At 43.9% G+C, this 19,094-nt stretch overlaps 1 protein-coding gene across 22 annotated transcripts in view; it reads left to right on the top strand.

Annotated features, from left to right (window-relative positions):
* Positions 1-19,094, top strand: part of ranbp2 (RAN binding protein 2) — a 231,696-nt gene that overhangs the window by 13,172 nt on the left and 199,430 nt on the right. For 19 of the 22 annotated variants that reach the window (XM_052564565.1, XM_052564564.1, XM_052564554.1 and 16 more), the window contains exons 2-5: positions 13,490-13,557; positions 13,652-13,763; positions 14,370-14,522; positions 14,589-14,813. The exons of 1 other annotated variant lie outside the window; for it this stretch is intronic. In XM_052564565.1, coding sequence (XP_052420525.1) covers positions 13,490-13,557; positions 13,652-13,763; positions 14,370-14,522; positions 14,589-14,813 — 558 coding nt within the window. The remainder of the gene's footprint in view (positions 1-13,489; positions 13,558-13,651; positions 13,764-14,369; positions 14,523-14,588; positions 14,814-19,094) is intronic. 2 more of the 22 variants (XM_052564561.1, XM_052564562.1) reach the window with 2 other exon arrangements.

Raw genomic sequence — 19,094 nt, forward strand, 5'->3', positions numbered from 1 at the left:
CTGACCACCCAGAGCCTGTCTCAACTTCTGTCTAAATTCCTCACAACATTCCTCCTTTTTCAGCTTCCACCACTTGGTTTTCTTCTCTATTTTTGACCTCTTCTTCTTACAGACAAACAAAGTCATCTTACACACCACCATCCTATGCTGTCTGGCTACACTCTCTCCCACTGCCACTTTACAGTCACTAATCTCTTTCAGATTGCCTCTTCTACACAGGATGTAGTCTACCTGTGTTCTCCTACCTCCACTCTTGTAAGTCACTCTATGCTCCTCCCTCTTCTGAAAATAAGTGTTAACCACAGCCATGTCCATCCTCTTAGCAAAGTCCACTATCATCTGTCCTTCAAGGTTCCTTTCCTTAACTCCAAACTTGCCCATCACCTCCTCATCCCCTCTGTTCCCCTCACCAACATGTCCATTAAAATCCGCTCCTATCACCACTCTTTCACCGGTGGGAATACTCTCCATCACCTCATCTAATTCATTCCAGAATCTCTCTTTCTCGTCTAAATTAACAACCTACCCGTGGGGAATAACCACTAACAACATTCAACATCACCCCTTCAATCTCTTCAAACTTCAGACTCATCACTTTGTCTGACACTCTCTTCACCTCCAGGACATTCCTCACAAACTCCTCCTTCAGGACCACACCTACCCCATTTCTCTTACTATCCACACCATAATAAAACAGCTTGAATCCTGCTCCTATACTACGAGCCTTGCTACCCTTCCAACTTGTCTCCTGTACACACAGTATATCCACCTTCCTTCTCTCCATCATATCAGCCAGCTCTCTACCTTTCCCTGTCATGGTACCAACATTTAGAGTTCCTATTCTCAGTCCTACACTCTTACCTTTCCTCTTCTCTCTCTGTCTGTGCACTCTCCTCCCTCCTCTATTTTTTCGACCAACAGTAGCCCAATTTCCACCAGCGCCCTGTAGGTCAACGGCACCGATGGCGGTCGTTGTTAACCCGGGCCTCGACCGATCCGGTATGCAATTCGTACTGATGATTCGCATGGTTAAATTTGGCAATGTTTTATGCCGGATGCCCTTCCTGACGCAACCCTCTCTATTTATCCGGGCTTGGAACCGGCACAGAAGTCACTGGACTGTGACCCCCATGGCTAGATATCACCCCATGGCTTCCTATCACTGTTTATAAGTCCTGTAAAAAAGGTTTAAATCCATCCAAGGTTAAAAAACATTGTCATTTTGTCAAAATATCATTTTAAAATTACCTCAATTCTCAGAGATCCCCAAACGGTTTGCGCAAAGATTTTCAAAAGATTTAGTTTCCTTAAACCCCACCTTTCGGTAGCATTCCAATCAGAACACAGGATTGGTCAACTGACATAGTTTTGATTGGTTGTTCCGCACACAACTTCATGGTAAACAATGCGTTAGCATCTTTTTGGGGTGAATTATGTCTTATTCCTCTCATCGCGAAGCAAATGGTAAAATAAAAAACTTGAACAGTCTCGCTGCTTTTTCTTCTGTGTGGGTGTATTCAAGCCGCGCCCTTCAGTTTGAATCTGAATAGCGCGTTCAGCACGGGGCGTGAAGGGAGACGTGAAAAACGGACATTGCGTTGTTTTCATATGGATTACTTTATCACAGAATATCTGTTAGCAGCACTTGTTACACTTCATTTTAATGACATGTTTGTAAATGAAGATCAGCGCAGAGAAAGGCTGCAGACAGCACACATACTGATAAGACGCTCGGGAGAAAACAAACACATAAATTCATAATCATACTTCGCGTTGTGATTCGGAGATGCTTGTTGGTCTAAATAAAGTTGGTAATGAACCCTCTTTTATGGCCAAACGCTTTGAAAATCCCGCCTTGTACTCACCGAGATTAGAAAAGCAGTCATCAGTGAAATGTTGTGAACACAACAAAAGGGATTTGTTTTACTGCTCTGGTATTGTGGTAAAAATGAATTTAAGCCATTGGTTCTTCTGATCTTCATTCTTTGGCAGTGAAAATAAAACAAACTTTCCTTTACAATTAAAAACACACTGTCTCCTCGACATGATGATCTCACACCAACCAGAGCGTCTGTGTGTGTGTGTGTGTGGGGGGGGGGGGGGCAGGTCAGAGGTCAGTTTCTCTCAAGACGGTAGGCGGAGATTATTATGCAAAGTGTCCTAGTGATGTACATAGAGATGGGCAAAAGATTTGAAATCTATAACGACTCGTTTCAGCGATTCAGAGTCGACTCCTTACTTTAGAAGCCAATAACTTTATAAATAGTGTACTATTTGGTTTAATTATTTTGCACATTGTTTATACTGATGGACAGCTACATCATACACTGTAATACAGGTCATTTTTGATTTCCCATCTGTGTGGCTCTTTAAACTGTTTTGCATGTGTCACTTATGAATCATTAAGAAATTAGGGAAAATTAAATATATTTTTTCGGTAAAAAGTAACGTGTTTTTTAAACCTGTTTTAGGAGACTCATAAAACAATATTAGCAAACCCTTGGTGATTTAAACAAATAGTGTGTGTGTTACTCAGCACTTGATTTGAATAGGAAGAGTGATGTTGTCCAGAACCTTCAGCATCTGACCTGTCCAGGGATGCATTTCCCAAAAGCCAACTATGGTCACAAGTTCTGTTGTTCCTTAAACCATAGTTCAAACAAACATTCGCAAACAGCGTTGCAAATGTATGTGGTTGGAACTTAAGCTCTCAACCTGTGGTTAGAAGCATAGTTGCTTTTAAGAATGGGATATGGGCTTTAATAAATATGCTCAATTAGCAAGCTAACATGCAGTACAATCTATAGATTCCATTCTATCTAAATATAAATGCATTTCGTCTAATTATTTTTTTAATCCTCTAAAAGTGCCATTTTTGAGGAGTGCGCATGGCACAAATACCTAATGCAGTGATTCCCAACCATGTTCCTGGAGCCCTCCAACACTGCACATTTTGCATCTCTCCTTGTCAGACACACCCATTTCACACCCGTTTTTGGAGTCTCTATTAATGAGCTGATGACCCTAATCAGGTGTTAGGAAGACGTAAAAAAAACAGCGTGTTTGTCAAGTCTTATTTGTGCACTCTCGTTTCATTCAAGAGGGGAGGGAAAGATGCAAGGAAAAGAAATGAGGATCGAGGAATTGAATCAAGTGAAATGAGATAGCCTCCCTCCTTTCAGCTTCACTTCAAAGCTTAATGAAGGGATCTGCCTTTGTTGTTAAAGTGTGTTATTTAAGACATTCTTAATAAATATTATTATATTATTATAATTATATTATTATATTATTAAAGGGTTAGTTCACCCAAAAATCTAAATTATGTAATTAATAACTCACCCTCATGTTGTTCTAAACCCGTGCTCTGTTTATCTTCGGAACACAGTTTAAGATATTTTAGATTTAGTCCAAGAGCTCTCAGTCCCTCCATTGAAGCTGTGTGTAAGGTATACTGTCCATGTCCAGAAAGGTAAGAAAAACATCATCAAAGTAATCCATGTGACATCAGAGGGTCCGTTGGAATTTTTTGAAGCATTGAGAATACATTTTGGTCCAAAAATATCAAAAACTATGACTTTATTCAGCATTGTCTTCTCTTCCGTGTCTGTTGTGAGAGAGTTCACTGCAGTGCATGAAATCCGGTTCATGAACGAATCATTCAATGTAACCGGATCTTCTTGAACCAGTTTACCAAATTGAACTGAATCTTTTTAAACGGTTCACATCTCCAATACGGATTAATCCTCAAATTACTTAAGCCATTAACTTGTTTAATATGGCTGACACTCCCTCTGAATTCAAACAAACCAATATCCCGGAGTAATTCATTTACTCAGTTCACTGACTCAACTGCTGTGAAGAGAGAACTGAAGATGAACACCGAGCCCAGCCAGATAACGAACAAAACATTGACTCGTTCACGAGTCAAGAACCGTTTCTGTCAGACGCGTCTGATTCTTGAACCGAGGAGCTGATGATACTGCGCACATGTGATTCAGCGTGAAGCAGACCGACACACAGAGCGTCTGAACTGAACTGATTCTTTTGGTGATTGATTCTTAACTGATTCTGTGCTAATGTTATGACCGAAGGCTTGAATGAAGGGCATTCATCAGCAATGATGTCATTACGTCGAGTGCAAAAGAACCGGTGAACTGTTTTCTTCAATCGCTTTCTTGAATCAAACTGTCTGAAAGAACTACTGGTGATCTGAAAACTGATGCAACCGGTTCTTGACTCGTGAACGAGTCAGTCTATTGTTCGTTATCTGGCTCGGCTCGGTGTTGATCTTCAGTTCTCTCTTCACAGCAGTTCAGTCAGTGTACTGTTTGAGTGCATGCATTACTCAAGGATATTGGTTTGTTTGAACTCAGAGGGAGTCTCAGCCACATTGAAAAAGTTAACAGCTTAATTAATTTGTGGATTAATGCGTATTGGAGACGTGAACCGTTTCAAACGATTCAGTTCGATTTGGTGAACTGGTTCAAGAAGATCCGGTTACAACAAGTGATTCATTCGTGAACCGGATATCACTACACTGCAGAATTTTTAACTCACTCACAACAGACTCGGAAGAGAAGACAATGCTGAATAAAGTCGTAGTTTTTGCTATTTTTGGACCAAAATGTATTTTCGATGCTTCAAAATATTCTAACAGACCCTCTGATGTCACATGGACTACTTTGATGATGTTTTTCTTACCTTTCTGGACATGGACAGTAGACCGTACACACAGCTTCAATGGAGGGACTGGGAGCTCTCTGACTAAATCAAAAATATCTTAAACTGTGTTCCAGGGGTGCTCCGATCACGATTGGCCGATGGTTAATGCGCATCTCATCAGTAAAGTCGGTTCTCTAATCAGCGGTTAATTCCATCAGGTGCTTGATTTCACATAGAGCAGCTGTTACTACACAGAGCCGCTGTTAACAGAGAAGATGCGCAAATCCACTTCATTTTCAGTGTTTATTTGCTCATCTTCTCTGTTAACAACGGCTCTGTGTAGTAACAGCTGCTCTATGTGAAATCACGCACCTGATGGAATTAACCGCTGATTAGAGAACAGACTTTACTGACGAGATGCGCATTAACGATCGGCCGATCGTGATCGGAGCACCCCTACTGTGTTCTGAAGATGGACGGAGGTCTTACGGGTTTGGAACGACATGAGGGTGATTTATTAATTAAATAATTAAGATTTTTGGGTGAACTAACTCTTTAATATAAGCAAGATGTCCTGTTTTAAGTATATGACATGTATGATTTATTTAAACTGCAAAGGTAAAATATAAATTTTAATTATTACAGCAGATGTGAAGCGGGAGGGGAATTTATACATGCTTCAGGTTTTTCTTTTTTTTGAACATTCTCTTTATTGTTTTTTTTTTAACATTGGCACAAAGAGAACAAAAAAAATCCAACAAAAATCACTTTGCTAATACAATGTCCCATAATATTCTTCCATATGTAAATGATTTATGTTTGAACTCAGGAAATGATATAGAAGGGAAAAAAAGGAAAGAAGAGAGGAAAAAAACAAACAAACAAACAAAAAAAATTAAATAAATAAATAACAGGGGGGGGATTAGGGCTCAATTATTGCTGTCTTATTAAGGTAATTAATAAAAGGTTTCCATACTGCATAAAACTGATCAGTCTTGTTCTTTAAAGAAAATCTAATCTTTTCAAGCTGAAGGTGGTGCATAATATCTTTAATCAGGACAGAGCAGTGAGGTGGATTTTTTTGTTTCCAGTTAAGCAAAATCAATCTACATGCCAAGAGCGTAATAACTCCAAGCACAATACACTGATTTTTAGAGAGTTCCACACTGTCACTACTGGCACCGAAAATAGCCAGAATTGGGTCTGGATTTAGTGGTTTTTCCAGTACCTTTGATAGTAATTGAAAAACTGAAAAACAATTCCAGAACATATGTCCTAGTGAAGCTGGTGTTTGACTGCATCGGTCACATATTGGGTCCACCGAAGAAAACATCTTTGAAAGCTTTAGTTTAGACAGGTGAAGTCTATGTAAGATCTTGAATTGTATCAAACCATGTCTAATGCACAAAGAAGAAGAGTGAACCCGTTCCTGTGCTTCTTCCCATTGCCAGTCTGCAATGTCTATTCCAAGATCATCTTGCCATGCTGTTCTTAAATGCTCTAATGAAACATCGCATTCCAACTGTGACAATTTATTATATATGATGGATATTCCTCCTTTAACAAATGGATCCTGTAAAAACAGTGAGTCCATCTGAGAGGCTAATGGCTCATTAGGAAATGATGAGAAATTCTTTTGAACAAAACTGCGAGCTTGTAGATATTTAAAAAAAATGTGAATTAGGTAGATGGAATATCTGTTGTAACTGTTGAAATGTTGGAAAGCATTTATTAATAAACAAATTTTGAACCAGGTCTGAAATATTGAATCAATTTGGGAAGGGGGAAATTAATGATTTGAATGAATGATTAGCCGTTAAAGGACTTAAAATAGAGCACATCGGCCATTTAAAGTGTTTTCTTATCTGGTTCCAAATTTTGAGAGAGTTGGAAACCACCGGATTATTTAGTCGAGTTAGAGTGGAGGCAGACAAAGCTGAATAAATTAAAGCTGGCCAAGAGGAAGGTGAGCATGATTTATTTTCCATATCACACCACTCTGTTGACCCCTCCTGTAAGCCAAATGAGAGTGCTCTTATATTACATGCCCAATAATACAATTGGAAATGTGGCAGACCCATCCCTCCTTTCAGTTTGATCCTCTGTAAATATATCTTCTTGAGTCTGGGGGTTTTGTTATTCCAAATAAATTGGGTGATTATTCTATCCAAATTTCTAAAAAATGATTTAGTAATGTAAACTGGGATACACTGAAAAACAAATAAATATTTGGGCAAAATACTCATTTTCACCATATTAATACGACCTGCTAAAGAAATAAAAAGTTTAGACCATTTCTTAAAAATCTGTTGTGTGTACTCATACAACTTCAGAATATTTTCTTTATAAAGCATAGAAAAGCATTTAGTTATGGTAATTCCTAGGTATTTAAATGAGTTCACTATTTGAAAAGGAAAGGAGGAAATTGCATCAAGTTGGTCATTAGGGTTGATCGGAAACATAACACTTTTTGAAAAATTAATCTTATATCCTGAGATTTTCCCAAATGTATCTAAGATTGACATAATGGTTGGCACTGATTGTAAGGGGTTGGAGATGTAAACTAACAAGTCGTCAGCATATAATGAAACTTTGTGTTCTTTTGCCCCTCTCATTATTCCACTGTAGGTTGTAGATGCACGTAAAGAAATTGCTAAGTGTTCTATTGCTAAAGCAAATAGCAGGGGTGAAAGAGGACATCCCTGTCTTGTAGAGCGATTTAATTGAAAATAACTAGAGTTATTATTGTTTGTTTGTATAGAAGCTTGGGGGTGGGCATTTAACAATTTAATAAATGAAATAAAATTAGAACCAAACCCAAATTTTTCCAGAGTGGCGAAGAGGTAATCCCACTCAACCCTATCGAACGCTTTTTCTGCATCCATAGAAATAAGTACCTCGGGTTGGGAGGGATTGGGACTAGGTGTGTATATAATATTTAATAATCTTCTAATATTAAAAAATAAAAGACGATTTCTGATGAATCCTGTTTGATCTGTGGAGATCACAGTTGGAAGAGCTTTTTCAAGACGAGTGGCCAAAACCTTGGCCAGTATTTTATTGTCAACATCAAGAAGACTGATAGGTCTATAAGAACCAGGGTCTAAAGGGTCTTTATCTACCTTGTGTATTAAAGAAATATTTGCCTGATAAAATGTTGGTGGTAAACAGCCTTTTTCAAGTGATTCATTAAAGACCTCTAAAAGTAACGGAGAGATTTGGTCACTAAAAGATTTATAAAACTCGGTTGTGAAACCGTCCGGACCTGGGGCCTTTGAACTTTGCATATTGGATATTGCTTGTTTTATTTCATTAATAGTTAGCCGTTGTTCCAAGATATCTCTGTCTTCCATACTTAAAGATGGAATGTCATATGGTTCAAAAAATTGCTCTATACATGCTGGGTAATTAATAGATTCTGAGGAGTACAATTTGACATAAAATCTCTTAAAAATATTATTTATTTCCTGTGGGTCAAATGTACTTTGTCCTGTATCTTTCCTAATTTACATTATCAGTCTTGATGCTGTTGTTTCTTTAATTTGCCGAGCCAGGAGTTTACCTGCTCTCTCTCCATGCTCATAATATGTGGCTTTTGCCCGCCTCAACCGATTAGTAGTCTCTGAGGTGGAAAGTAACTGAAATTCTGACTGGAGAGAGAGCCTCTTCTTATACAATTCTGGTGAGGGGGAATTTGCATACTCGCGATCTATTTCTAGTATTCTGTCCATTGTGACGAGTCAGCTGCCTCCTCCCTGATTGTCACTGGCACCCCGTCCTAAATCGCCGCCCTTCACCAGGCTCCCGACTGGAGTGGGTGTGTGAGAGGAGGGGCGCTGGACGAGTCAGGGCTGGCGGCGTGTGATGGGGCACACCTGAAGGAAGTGGAGCCTCATTACCGCCGCTGTTTAAAAGCCCAACGCGCCTCTCCTCGGGAGACCGGTCTCTTCCCCGTGCATGCACGCTGGTGTCCTCGTGGGTCCAGGAAGGGTGCGTTGAGGGACTCCCGCGCCACAAGAGACGTGAGCAGCCGGACCCGCGATCCGGAGGAGAACCGCACCCGTATACACGGCCAACGGGCCAGGATGCCGGGCCGTTCATCCCCTACCAGCACCGCGGCCGACGAGAGAGATGCGGCCGCTAGAGGAAGCCGCCGCCCCTCGCGCCCCGGACCAAGGAGGGGAGCGCATGCGGCCGCCGAACTCCGCTCCTTACCTGGACCCTTCCTCGATGAACACTGCCCGACCTACACAAACCCCGCAGCACGATGAGGACACCAGATCCCCTGTTATTTTGGACACTTTCCCCCTTTGGCCACTTTTATTCCCTTTGTTTTATGATTTCTGTTAATAATAGCCTCTCCGAGGCCTGACGCCACGCCCACTGTGTCTGTCTTGTGCTCCTCCCGTGACACTGGTGGAGAATGCGGGCAAGACGGAGCCTAGACAGCGCAGTTGGGAAACATCTGGTGACGTCACTCCCTCTCGCTTGCAAATGTTCGTGAGAACCCGGACTGGGACGGAGGAAAACCGGGGACAGCCTCCCAGCCACAAAAGGGTAAGTAACTTCTGTTATCGTCATTTTGCCCTGTGGTTGGTTGAGGCTGTCACTAAAACCCGGTTTCTCTGTCCCTGTTCTGGCGCGCTGCGAGAGGGAGGACCGCCCGGAGAGGAATCCCTGCCCACTCCGACCGTTTGGAGTCTGGTTGAGGATGGTAGCACTCCCGTGTGGGTGGCACCCTGGGGACGGGGATGTCGCTTGGGAGGGGGAATGTGACGAGTCAGCTGCCTCCTCCCTGATTGTCACCGGCACCCCGTCCTAAATCGCCGCCCTTCACCAGGCTCCCGACTGGAGTGGGTGTGTGAGAGGAGAGGGGCTGGACGAGTCAGGGCTGGCGGCGTGTGATGAGGCACACCTGAAGGAAGTGGAGACTCATTACCGCCGCTGTTTAAAAGCCCGACGCGCCTCTCCTCAGGAGACGGGTCTCTTCCCCGTGCATGCACGCTGGTGTCCTCGTGGGTCCAGGAAGGGTGCGTTGAGGGACGTGAGCAGCCGGACCCGCGATCCGGAGGAGAACCGCACCCGTATACACGGCCGACGGGCCAGGATGCCGGGCCGTTCATCCCCTACCAGCGCCGCAGCCGACGAGAGAGATAGAGGAAGCCGCCGCTCCTTGCGCCCCGGACCAAGGAGGGGAGCGCGTGCGGCCGCCGGACTCCGCCCCTTACCTGGACCCTTCCTCGATGAACACTGCCCGACCTACACAAACCCCGCAGCACGATGAGGACACCAGATCCCCTGTTATTTTGGACACTTTCCCCCTTTGGTCACTTTTATTCCCTTTATTTTATGATTTCTGTTAATAAAAGCCTCTCCGAGGCCTGACGCCACGCCCACTGTGTCTGTCTTGTGCTCCTCCCGTGACACCATTAATTTATTTTTTTGTTCTTTATGCTGTTTCTTGATTGAGATACTATGAGAGATAATTTGTCCGCGCATATACGCTTTAAATGCCTCCCAAATTGTGGATTTAGAAACATCAGTCATACAGTTTGTCTCTAAATACAATCCAATTTGAGCTTTGGTTTGTTCTACAAATACCTTATCAGCCAATAAATTATTATTAAACCTCCATTTAATAGCATCATATTTGGTTTCAAATAATATCTGAAGACTTAGGGGGCTATGGTCAGATAATGCCATTGCTTCATAATCACAATGTAAAATCGCTGACAAAAGTTTATAATCGATAAAAAAAAATCTATCCTAGAATAGGAGTGATGGACGGGTGAGAAAAAAGAATATTTTCGTTGGTTTGGATCTATAATTTTAAAGTTTTTCAAAAACGTTTGTAACAGTTTGACTGATTTAGCAAGGGGTATCGTTCTACTTGAAGATCTGTCCAAGAATGGGTCTAATACAAAGTTAAAGTCACCCCCCATTATCAGTTGATGAGTATCTAGGTTGGGCAAAATGTTTAAAACGGATGATATAAATTGTTAATCATCTATATTAGGGGCATATATATTAACTAACAATATTAATGTGTTATAGAGTTTTCCTGCTACTATAACATAACGCCCATTGGAGTCAGAAATAACTTTTGTTGCAGTAAATTGTTCATTTTTCTTTATGAGTATTGCTGTACCTCTAGACTTAAAACTAAAATTTGAATGAAAGATTTGTCCCACCCACTTTCCTCTTAATCGGCCATGGTCTTGGTTCCTTACATGCGTTTCCTGTAAAAACACGATATCAGCCCCCAGTCTTCCAAGATGAGGTAATACATTACCCCGTTTAATAGCCCAATTAAGCCCCTTACAATTCCATGACACAAACTGAACTGAATTTTCCTAGCAGCATTTACTTTCATTTCAGGCTAAGAAACTTGAAAGGTAAACTTGAAACTGTAAAGTGTGGTTTTTGTAGAGAAGGGTGGAAATGGGAGAGGAGAAAGAAAAAAAGAAAAAAAGTGCCAATTCTCTTTCCTTAACTTCGAACAACATGAACAGTTTGAACAATAGCTCCATTCACTTTTCTCTGATTGAGAGTTATACAAAAAAAAAAAAAAAATAGAGCAAGTTTAGAAATTCCTTTTTACCCATCATTCCAACAAAAAGGTTAGCAATCAATCTGACTTACCACTTAGCTCCTTTCTAGAAACAATAAAGAAAAAAAAGCTCCATATACCTATTTACACTCTTGTGTTTTTTTCACTTTAACATAGTCAGTGGTTAAGTTACAGTTCTTTTCCTGGTGAACTTGGCCGATATATACTTAGCCACTGTAAGAGTTCAGAGATGTGTTTAAATGATAAGAGTATTTGCTTACGTGCTGTAAATGATAACAGATGCGGCACATCAGCCTATCAAATAGTAACTTACAGTTCGGCTATCAGGCTTGAATTTTCTTCTCGATGAATTTCTCGGCTTCTCTAGGGTGTTCGAACGTGTACCTGATTCCGTCCACGGTGATTGCCAGTTTGGCTGGATAGAACAAACTGTAGTTTATCCCGGCGGCTCGCAGCTTGGCCTTCACTGGATTGAAAGCGGCGCGCAGTTTGCCAACCTCTGGACTTACATCGGGGAAGATGTGTACCGGTGATCCCTTGTAGTAAAGACGGCCTTTATTTCTCGACAATTTCAGAATTTTTTCCTTGTCAGAATAATAGTGAAAACGAGCAATTATTGCTCGGGGCCTCTCTCCCGGCTTCGGTTTTGGTGCGAGAGCCCTGTGCGCACGGTCTACAATCATACTGGAATCCCCCAAGTCATCAGCTCCGAATAACTCCAACAGCAAGTCTTTAATGAAACGAATCGGTTTCCCGCCTCCACTCCTTCTGGAACCCCAACGAAACGCAAATTCTGTCTCCGACTCTGATTCTCCAAATCCATCCATTTTTCGTGTATTTTCTTAAACACATAACTTCGTGGGACTGTTCTAGTGCTGCCACCCTGTCCATTGTGTCACTCAGCGCTTTCCCCATCTCTGTGCACTCACTCGCCGATTCGGCCTGCGCTTTGTGTAAGGCGGCCAGCTCAGGAAAGATTTCCTCTCGCAGCGCATGCATGTCTTCTTTCATCTCTTCTCGATTTTTTTGCACTTCCAGATGAAGGTTTTCAATTTGTGACTTAATGTCCTTAATCACAGCTTCTCTGTGTGTATGCAGTTCCGTTCTAAGTGCTCTCAGTGAGATAGGAGAGTCATCGTCTTGTACATGTTCGTCCATTTTTCTTTCGCCGCTTTCCGTCTTCGTATTACGCTGAATCGTCGATGTAACTTTTTTGCACGAGCTCGGTTTCATGTTAAAATATACGCAGCAAAGACTCCTTAACAAAAATGCTAAAGTTTTACATGACTGGCTAGTCTATTGAGCAATTATCACTTATTTATTCGAGGAGCTCCCTTTCTCTGCTACTCACTCCATCCGGGCGGAAGCGGAAGTCTCATGCTTCAGGTTTTTCAATGAAAAACTCTTCTGCAAAGGAAACACCAGTGTATCCTCATTCATGACTCCTTATGCCTCCTCACTCCTCAATCCTCACCTCTTCACAGTGCAATTAGAGAATTGAGATGTCCTTCAAGATGGCTGCGCTTGATCGGTTTCCAGGTCATAGGATGGAGGGCGGAGGATCGAGGAAACATAGGGAAATTGAGAAACACCCCCAGTCATAGGGAAATTGAGAAACACCCCCAGTCTTGGGGGGGGGGGGGTCTCCAGGAATTTGGTTGGGAACCCCTGACCTAATGGAACCATGGAGTATGAAGTAAGAGGAAACCCAAGATGAATCAAACAACAAATAAAGCAAAATGACAGGGAACAATTTTTTTTAAATTAGTCATCAGGTGCCATATTCAATACAGCAGCATCTTAGAGATGTCTACTTGATTAAATAACAGAAGTTATTCCTACCCCACATACTTGTGATGTCATTAACAATGACTATAAATGGTTGAACTAATGTGGTTCAAACGACGGCGATGCAACCATGTTTGGGAAACATCCAAACTAACTAGTTTGTTTTAACAGCAATGTATTGTACTATGGTGGTTAATCAGTAAATTATGTTTTTTGCATGGGAAATGCACCCCAGAGCTGCTACTGCCCCTCAGATTGCACGTCCCTGTGACCATCACCATCATCATCATCCTCATCACACATAAACACACATCAAAAAAAGACAGCAGTTCACCAAACCAAACAGCATTTATGAGCGTGGCATAGTTTTCCATCTCTCTGTGTGGTGTGTTTTTGTTGTCATTAGGGTTTGCAGTTGTATTTTGTCCTGACCCTGAATTTGTGATTCTGTGATCTGTTGTTCTGCAGAGGCCACTCAAAGGATTTCTGTTTGCTAAGCTCTACTTCGAGGCTAAGGAGTATGAGCTGGCTAAAAGGTAGGCTGGTTTCTGTGCTCTTCTTCTCTGTGTGATGTCTGTTTCCTCTCGGATGAGCTGATGTTTCTCTCTCTCACACACACGTGGATGGCAGACATGTCTCCGAGTATCTGACCGTCCAGCCCAAGGATCCTAAAGCACACAAGTTCCTCGGTCAGCTGTTTGAGCGTGACGGAGAAACAGACAAAGCTGTGGGATGTTACAAGGTTAGACTCTCACACATGATCAGGACTGCTACTAACCATTATTTGATTAATCAGAGTAAAATAATATTTTCTTTATTTAAATCTTACTGACAAAAGCACACTTCCACATTCTGCCCAGTGTCCTGAAAACTGAGTGCCTTGAACACACAGTGCTTAACTATTAGACCAGTCAATAACCAATACAGAAAGCTAATCAATAAGTCTGGTCCTTACCAACACTGTTAGTTAAGAGCTGCAGTGACACAAACCTTACATAAATGTGTTTTAATAAATGTGTTAATCACTGTGGGCTATATAGTGAATAGTTTAAATCTTGTGATAATAATAATGAATAAAATCACAGTAATGTTCTTCAGGAACACTCTGATCACCGTCAGTCTCTTACTGTAATGTCTTTATCCTGAATATAAATGTTAAACAACAGATATTCCAGCACAATGAAGGTTTAGCACAATTGAAATGGTTGTGAACTAGTGTTTTCTGATGACGTTGACCGTCCTGACTCCTGATCTGTAGCTCTACTGATCACGTGTGTGTGTGTGTGTGTGTGTGTGTGTGGCATTGAGACGTGTGTTCTTCCTGTAATGATGTTTGTTTGACTCTCAGCGCTCGGTGGATCTGAATCCGGCTCAGCACGATCTGGTTCTGAAGGTGGCTGAGCTACTGTGCAGTAAACCCCAGCATGACAGTCGAGCTGAGTTCTGGGTGGAGAAAGCGGCCAGGCTTCTGCCAGGACACCCGGCCGTCTTCAATCTGAGGGTGAGTGTGAGCTAAAGAGCTGCACACGTCTGCTGTGCATTGTCTCACAAGTCCTCTCTGCCACAGGAGAAGCTTCTGAGTCCTCAGAGTGGCTCTAACCAGCTGTACGAGCTGCTGCAGGCGGAGCTGAAACTGCGGCCCACCGACACCTACATCAACCAGAAGCTGGTGCAGCTCTACAGCGCAGAGGGCCGGCTCGAGGACGCCGTCAAACACTGCCTCGCCGTGGAGAAGACCGGCATCCTGAGACACTGTCTGGAGTGGTACCAGCTGTTGGTCAGCACCCTGCAGGTACATCATTGCCCATCACCCACCATTTCTCACGTTTGTTGGTTTTAGCTCATTCATTTTGAACCCCAATAAAACCAACAGGAGCAGCCACACTCCTGTTTGCCTTTCTCTGTTTAATAAAAACTGAAACCAAACAAATAGCTTAAAAATTTAGCTTTTTAAATCAAATAATTTACTAAATTTATGTTCTTTGTACTGTGTTTTATAATGTTTTAGAACTGTTATTCAGCTTAGATAGCCATGTGTAATATGTCATTTGAAAGATCTCACCGATTAGAATAAACCAAGCATAATTGTTTGGGGCCTTGACTCAACTTGAGTGAGTTTTTGTATGAGAAATCACCCCCGGACCCACATAAAAATAATATGAATATGAGTTACTTTAATGCTTGCAACTTCAAAAAACATGCTAAGATTTTGGAACAATAAAAATCTTTATTCAGAACAGTCACTTGATTAAAATTAGAATCAGAAAGACTTTTATTACCCGGTGTGTTTACACAGAAGGAATTTGTTTTGGTGACAGAAGCTTCCACGCTGATAATGAACATTGATTTACGCAGCTTGTCAGTTAACAACAGCTCTGTGTAGTAACAGCTGTTATTCATGTATGGTGTAAATGGAAATCTTAAAAAAATAAATAGAGTCATTGATCAGTGTGGGCTTTGCATGTATTATGTTTGCATAAAAACAAGAACTTAGTCAGCAAACAGTTTTGATAAAAATTGTGTATTGTGAATACAGTTGATCCCTCCTTCAAAAATACGTATAGCTGTTTTTTTTTTTTTTTTTGTCTGAGAGATCAGTTATAGAATCAGTTAAAGTTGGTGCCTGAACAGGGACGAATCTGAAATTATTCTTTATTACTTTGATGTGCAAAATAATAAAATGAAATCTTTCTATGCTTATTTTTAAATGGCGAATATGAAGCTGAAGCTTAAAGAAGATTTCTGGAGAGGAAACAAAGGTCTAAGGAGAGTATACGTGACTTTGCATTCCATTATAGGGCATTGTTGTGACGGTTGGGTTTAGGAGAAACACAAGGAGAGGGTAGGATCCAAATGCAAGTATGGTTTATTGTAACAAAAAGGTTAAATACAAAATAAACAGTCATGAGAGACAAACAAAACCAAAACAAAAGAGGAAACTGGATGAAACGGGAACTCGGAGGAAGCGAGAAGGTAACGGGAAGTCTCGGGAGACGAGAACAATTCACACATAGGGTAAGGACTCCATACAGATGACAGAGAAAGACAGCTATACATAGGGAGACTAATGACAAAGGATTGTCAGCACCTGTGAGATTTAATTGGAGTGCAATTACTGTGAAGACAGAACCAGACTAGAGGAATTAAAGTGCCTATGGTGAAGTGCCTATGGAGAAGTGAGCTCACTAGGGAACACCCAGGAAAACAGAGACTGACAGCATGACATTACCCCCTCCCCTACGGAGCAGCTCCCAGATGCTCCACCTGAAACCCCGGAAAACCCAACAGAAAAAGAGGTAGGAGGGAGGTGAAGCGGCGGCGGACTAGGGGGAGGGACAGAGGGTCAGAAAACAGGGACAGGAGAACCAGATAGAATGGACAGACAAAGACAAACAACCAGGTGGAATGGCGAGACAAAGACAGGACAACCAGGTAAAATGGAAAAAACAGAGACAGAAAAACCAGATGGAATCGAAAGGCAGAGGCAGGAAAGTGTAACACAAAACAAGGAGTCCAGGAGGGTGGTGGACCGGTGGAGGATGAAGGGGAGGGACAGAGGGCCAGGTCCAAAGAAGGAGATAAATAGAAAAACAAATGAAAAAAAAACACAAAAACATGGGTACATGGAGAACATTAATTGATGCCCACCCGGTCGTAACAGAGGGCCATCACACCCATGTGGTCAAGGCAGAAACCCCCCAGGGCGGAGCGGAAGACCACCACGTCCTCGCGGTCAAGGCCGGAGTCCCCCAGGGTGGAACGGAAGACCACCACGTCCTCGCGGACGAGGCCGGAGTGCCCCAGGGTGGAGCGGAAGACCACTACATCTTTGTGGTTGGCCCAATGGGAGGACGAAGATCACCGGTGACTTGACTCAGTCCTCGAAGATCACCGGTGACTAGCCTTGTCTCTGGAAAGTCCATGGTACTTAGTTCAGACTCTGGAAGGTCATCAGTGACTAGCCCTGATTCAAGAGGGTCAACGGTAACTAGCCCTGATTCTGGAAGGTCGACGGTGACTAACCCTGACTCTGGAGGGTCCATGAACACCTGACTCGACTCTGGAGGGTAAACCGGAACCTGACTAGACTCTGGAAGGTCGATAGAAATCTGACTTGATTCAGGAGGAACAGCTGGAACATGACTCGACTCTGGATGGTCAACAGGAACTAGCCCTGACTCTGGAGGGTCAACGGTAACTCACCCTGACTCTGGAAGGTCGATGGTGACTAACCCTGACTCTGGAGGGTCCATGAACACCTGACTCGACTCTGGAGGGTCTACCGGAAACTGACTCAACTCGGGAAAGTCAACGGGCACCTGACTTGACTCGGGAAGATCAATAGGAATCTGACTTGATTCAGGATGAACAACTGGAACATAACTCGACTCTGGATGGTCAGCAGGAACTAGCCCTGACTCTGGAGGGTCAACGGTAACTAACCCTGACTCTGGAAAGTCAACGGTGACTAACCCTGACTCTGGAGGGTCCATGAACACCTGACTTGACTCTGGAGGGTCAACCGGAAACTGACTCAACCCGGGAAAGTCAACGGGCACCTGACTTGACTCGGGAAGATCAATAGGAATCTGACTTGATTCAGGATGAACAACTGGAACATAACTCGACTCTGGATGGTCAGCAGGAACTAGCCCTGACTCTGGAGGGTCAACGGTAACTAACCCTGACTCTGGAAGGTCGACGGTGACTAACCCTGACTCTGGAGGGTCCATGAACACCTGACTCGACTCCGAAGGGTCAACCGGAAACTGACTCAACTCAGGAAAGTCAACGGGCACCTGACTTGACTCGGGAAGATCAATAGGAATCTGACTTGATTCAGGATGAAAAACTGGAACATAACTCGACTCTGGATAGTCAGCAGGAACTAGCCCTGTCTCTGGAGGGTCAACGGTAACTAACCCTGACTCTGGAAGGTCGACGGTGACTAACCCTGGCTCTGGAGGGTCCATGAACACCTGACTCGACTCTAGAGGGTCAACCGGGAACTGACTCAACTCTGAACAGTCAATGGGCACCTGACTTGACTTTGGACTGCCTGTGGAGAAGTGAGACGTCTCTGCTTCGGGCACCGCCTCGGTCACCGCCTCGGCCTCCGGAACAGCAACGGGCACCGCCTCGGCCTCCGGAACAGCATCGAGCACCTCCTCGGGAATGGCCTCGGCCTCCAGAACAGCATCGGGCACCGCCTCGACCTCTGGAACAGCATCAGGCACCGCCTTGGCTTCCGTAACAGCATCGGGGACCGCCTCGACCTCTGGAACAGCATCGGGCACCGCCTCGGCCTCCGGAACAGCATCGGGCACCACCTCGGCTTCCGGAACAGCATCGGGGACCGCCTCGGGAACGTCCTCCTGGACGACAACGGCCCGCTCTGGAGCATCCTCCTGGACGACAACGGCCCGCTCGGGAACGTCCTCCGGGCTTTGAGGAACGGCAGACGCCTGTCTCCTCCTCCGCCCTCCATGATGGCGAGTTGGTGGCCCCTTGACTGGCGACTCAGGCATTGAGTCGGCCATCTTGTGCAGTGGCGCGGGGCTGGCGGCCATCTTGTACTGTGGCGCTGGACTGGTGGCCATCTTGTGCTGTAGTACTAGGCTGGTGGCCATATTGTGCTGTGGCGCTGGACTGGCGGCAATCTTGTACTGTGGCACTGAACTGGCGGCAATCTTGTACTGTGGCGCTGGACTGGTGGCCATCTTGTACTGTGGCACTGGACTGGCGGCCATCCTGTACTGTGGCGTTGGACTGGTGGCCATCTTGTGCTGTGGCTCTGAGCTGCCGGCCATCTTGTGCTGTGACGCTGGGTTGGTGGCCATGCCGCGCAGCGGTGCTGGGTTGGCGGCCATCTTGTGCTGTGACGCTGGGTTGGTGGCCATGCCGCGCAGCGGCGCTGGGTTGGCGGACATTTTGTGCAGCAGCACAGGACTGGCGGCCATCTGGTACCACGGCGCTGGCTCGGCCGATCTGCGTTTAACTTCTCCTCTCGGGACATACTGGGGAAATGGTGGCCCCCAACTAAATCCCGCATCGACGGGAGCCCACAGTGGAG

The sequence above is a fragment of the Carassius gibelio genome, chromosome B9, assembly GCF_023724105.1.
Source record: "Carassius gibelio isolate Cgi1373 ecotype wild population from Czech Republic chromosome B9, carGib1.2-hapl.c, whole genome shotgun sequence".
Lineage (NCBI taxonomy): Eukaryota > Metazoa > Chordata > Actinopteri > Cypriniformes > Cyprinidae > Carassius > Carassius gibelio.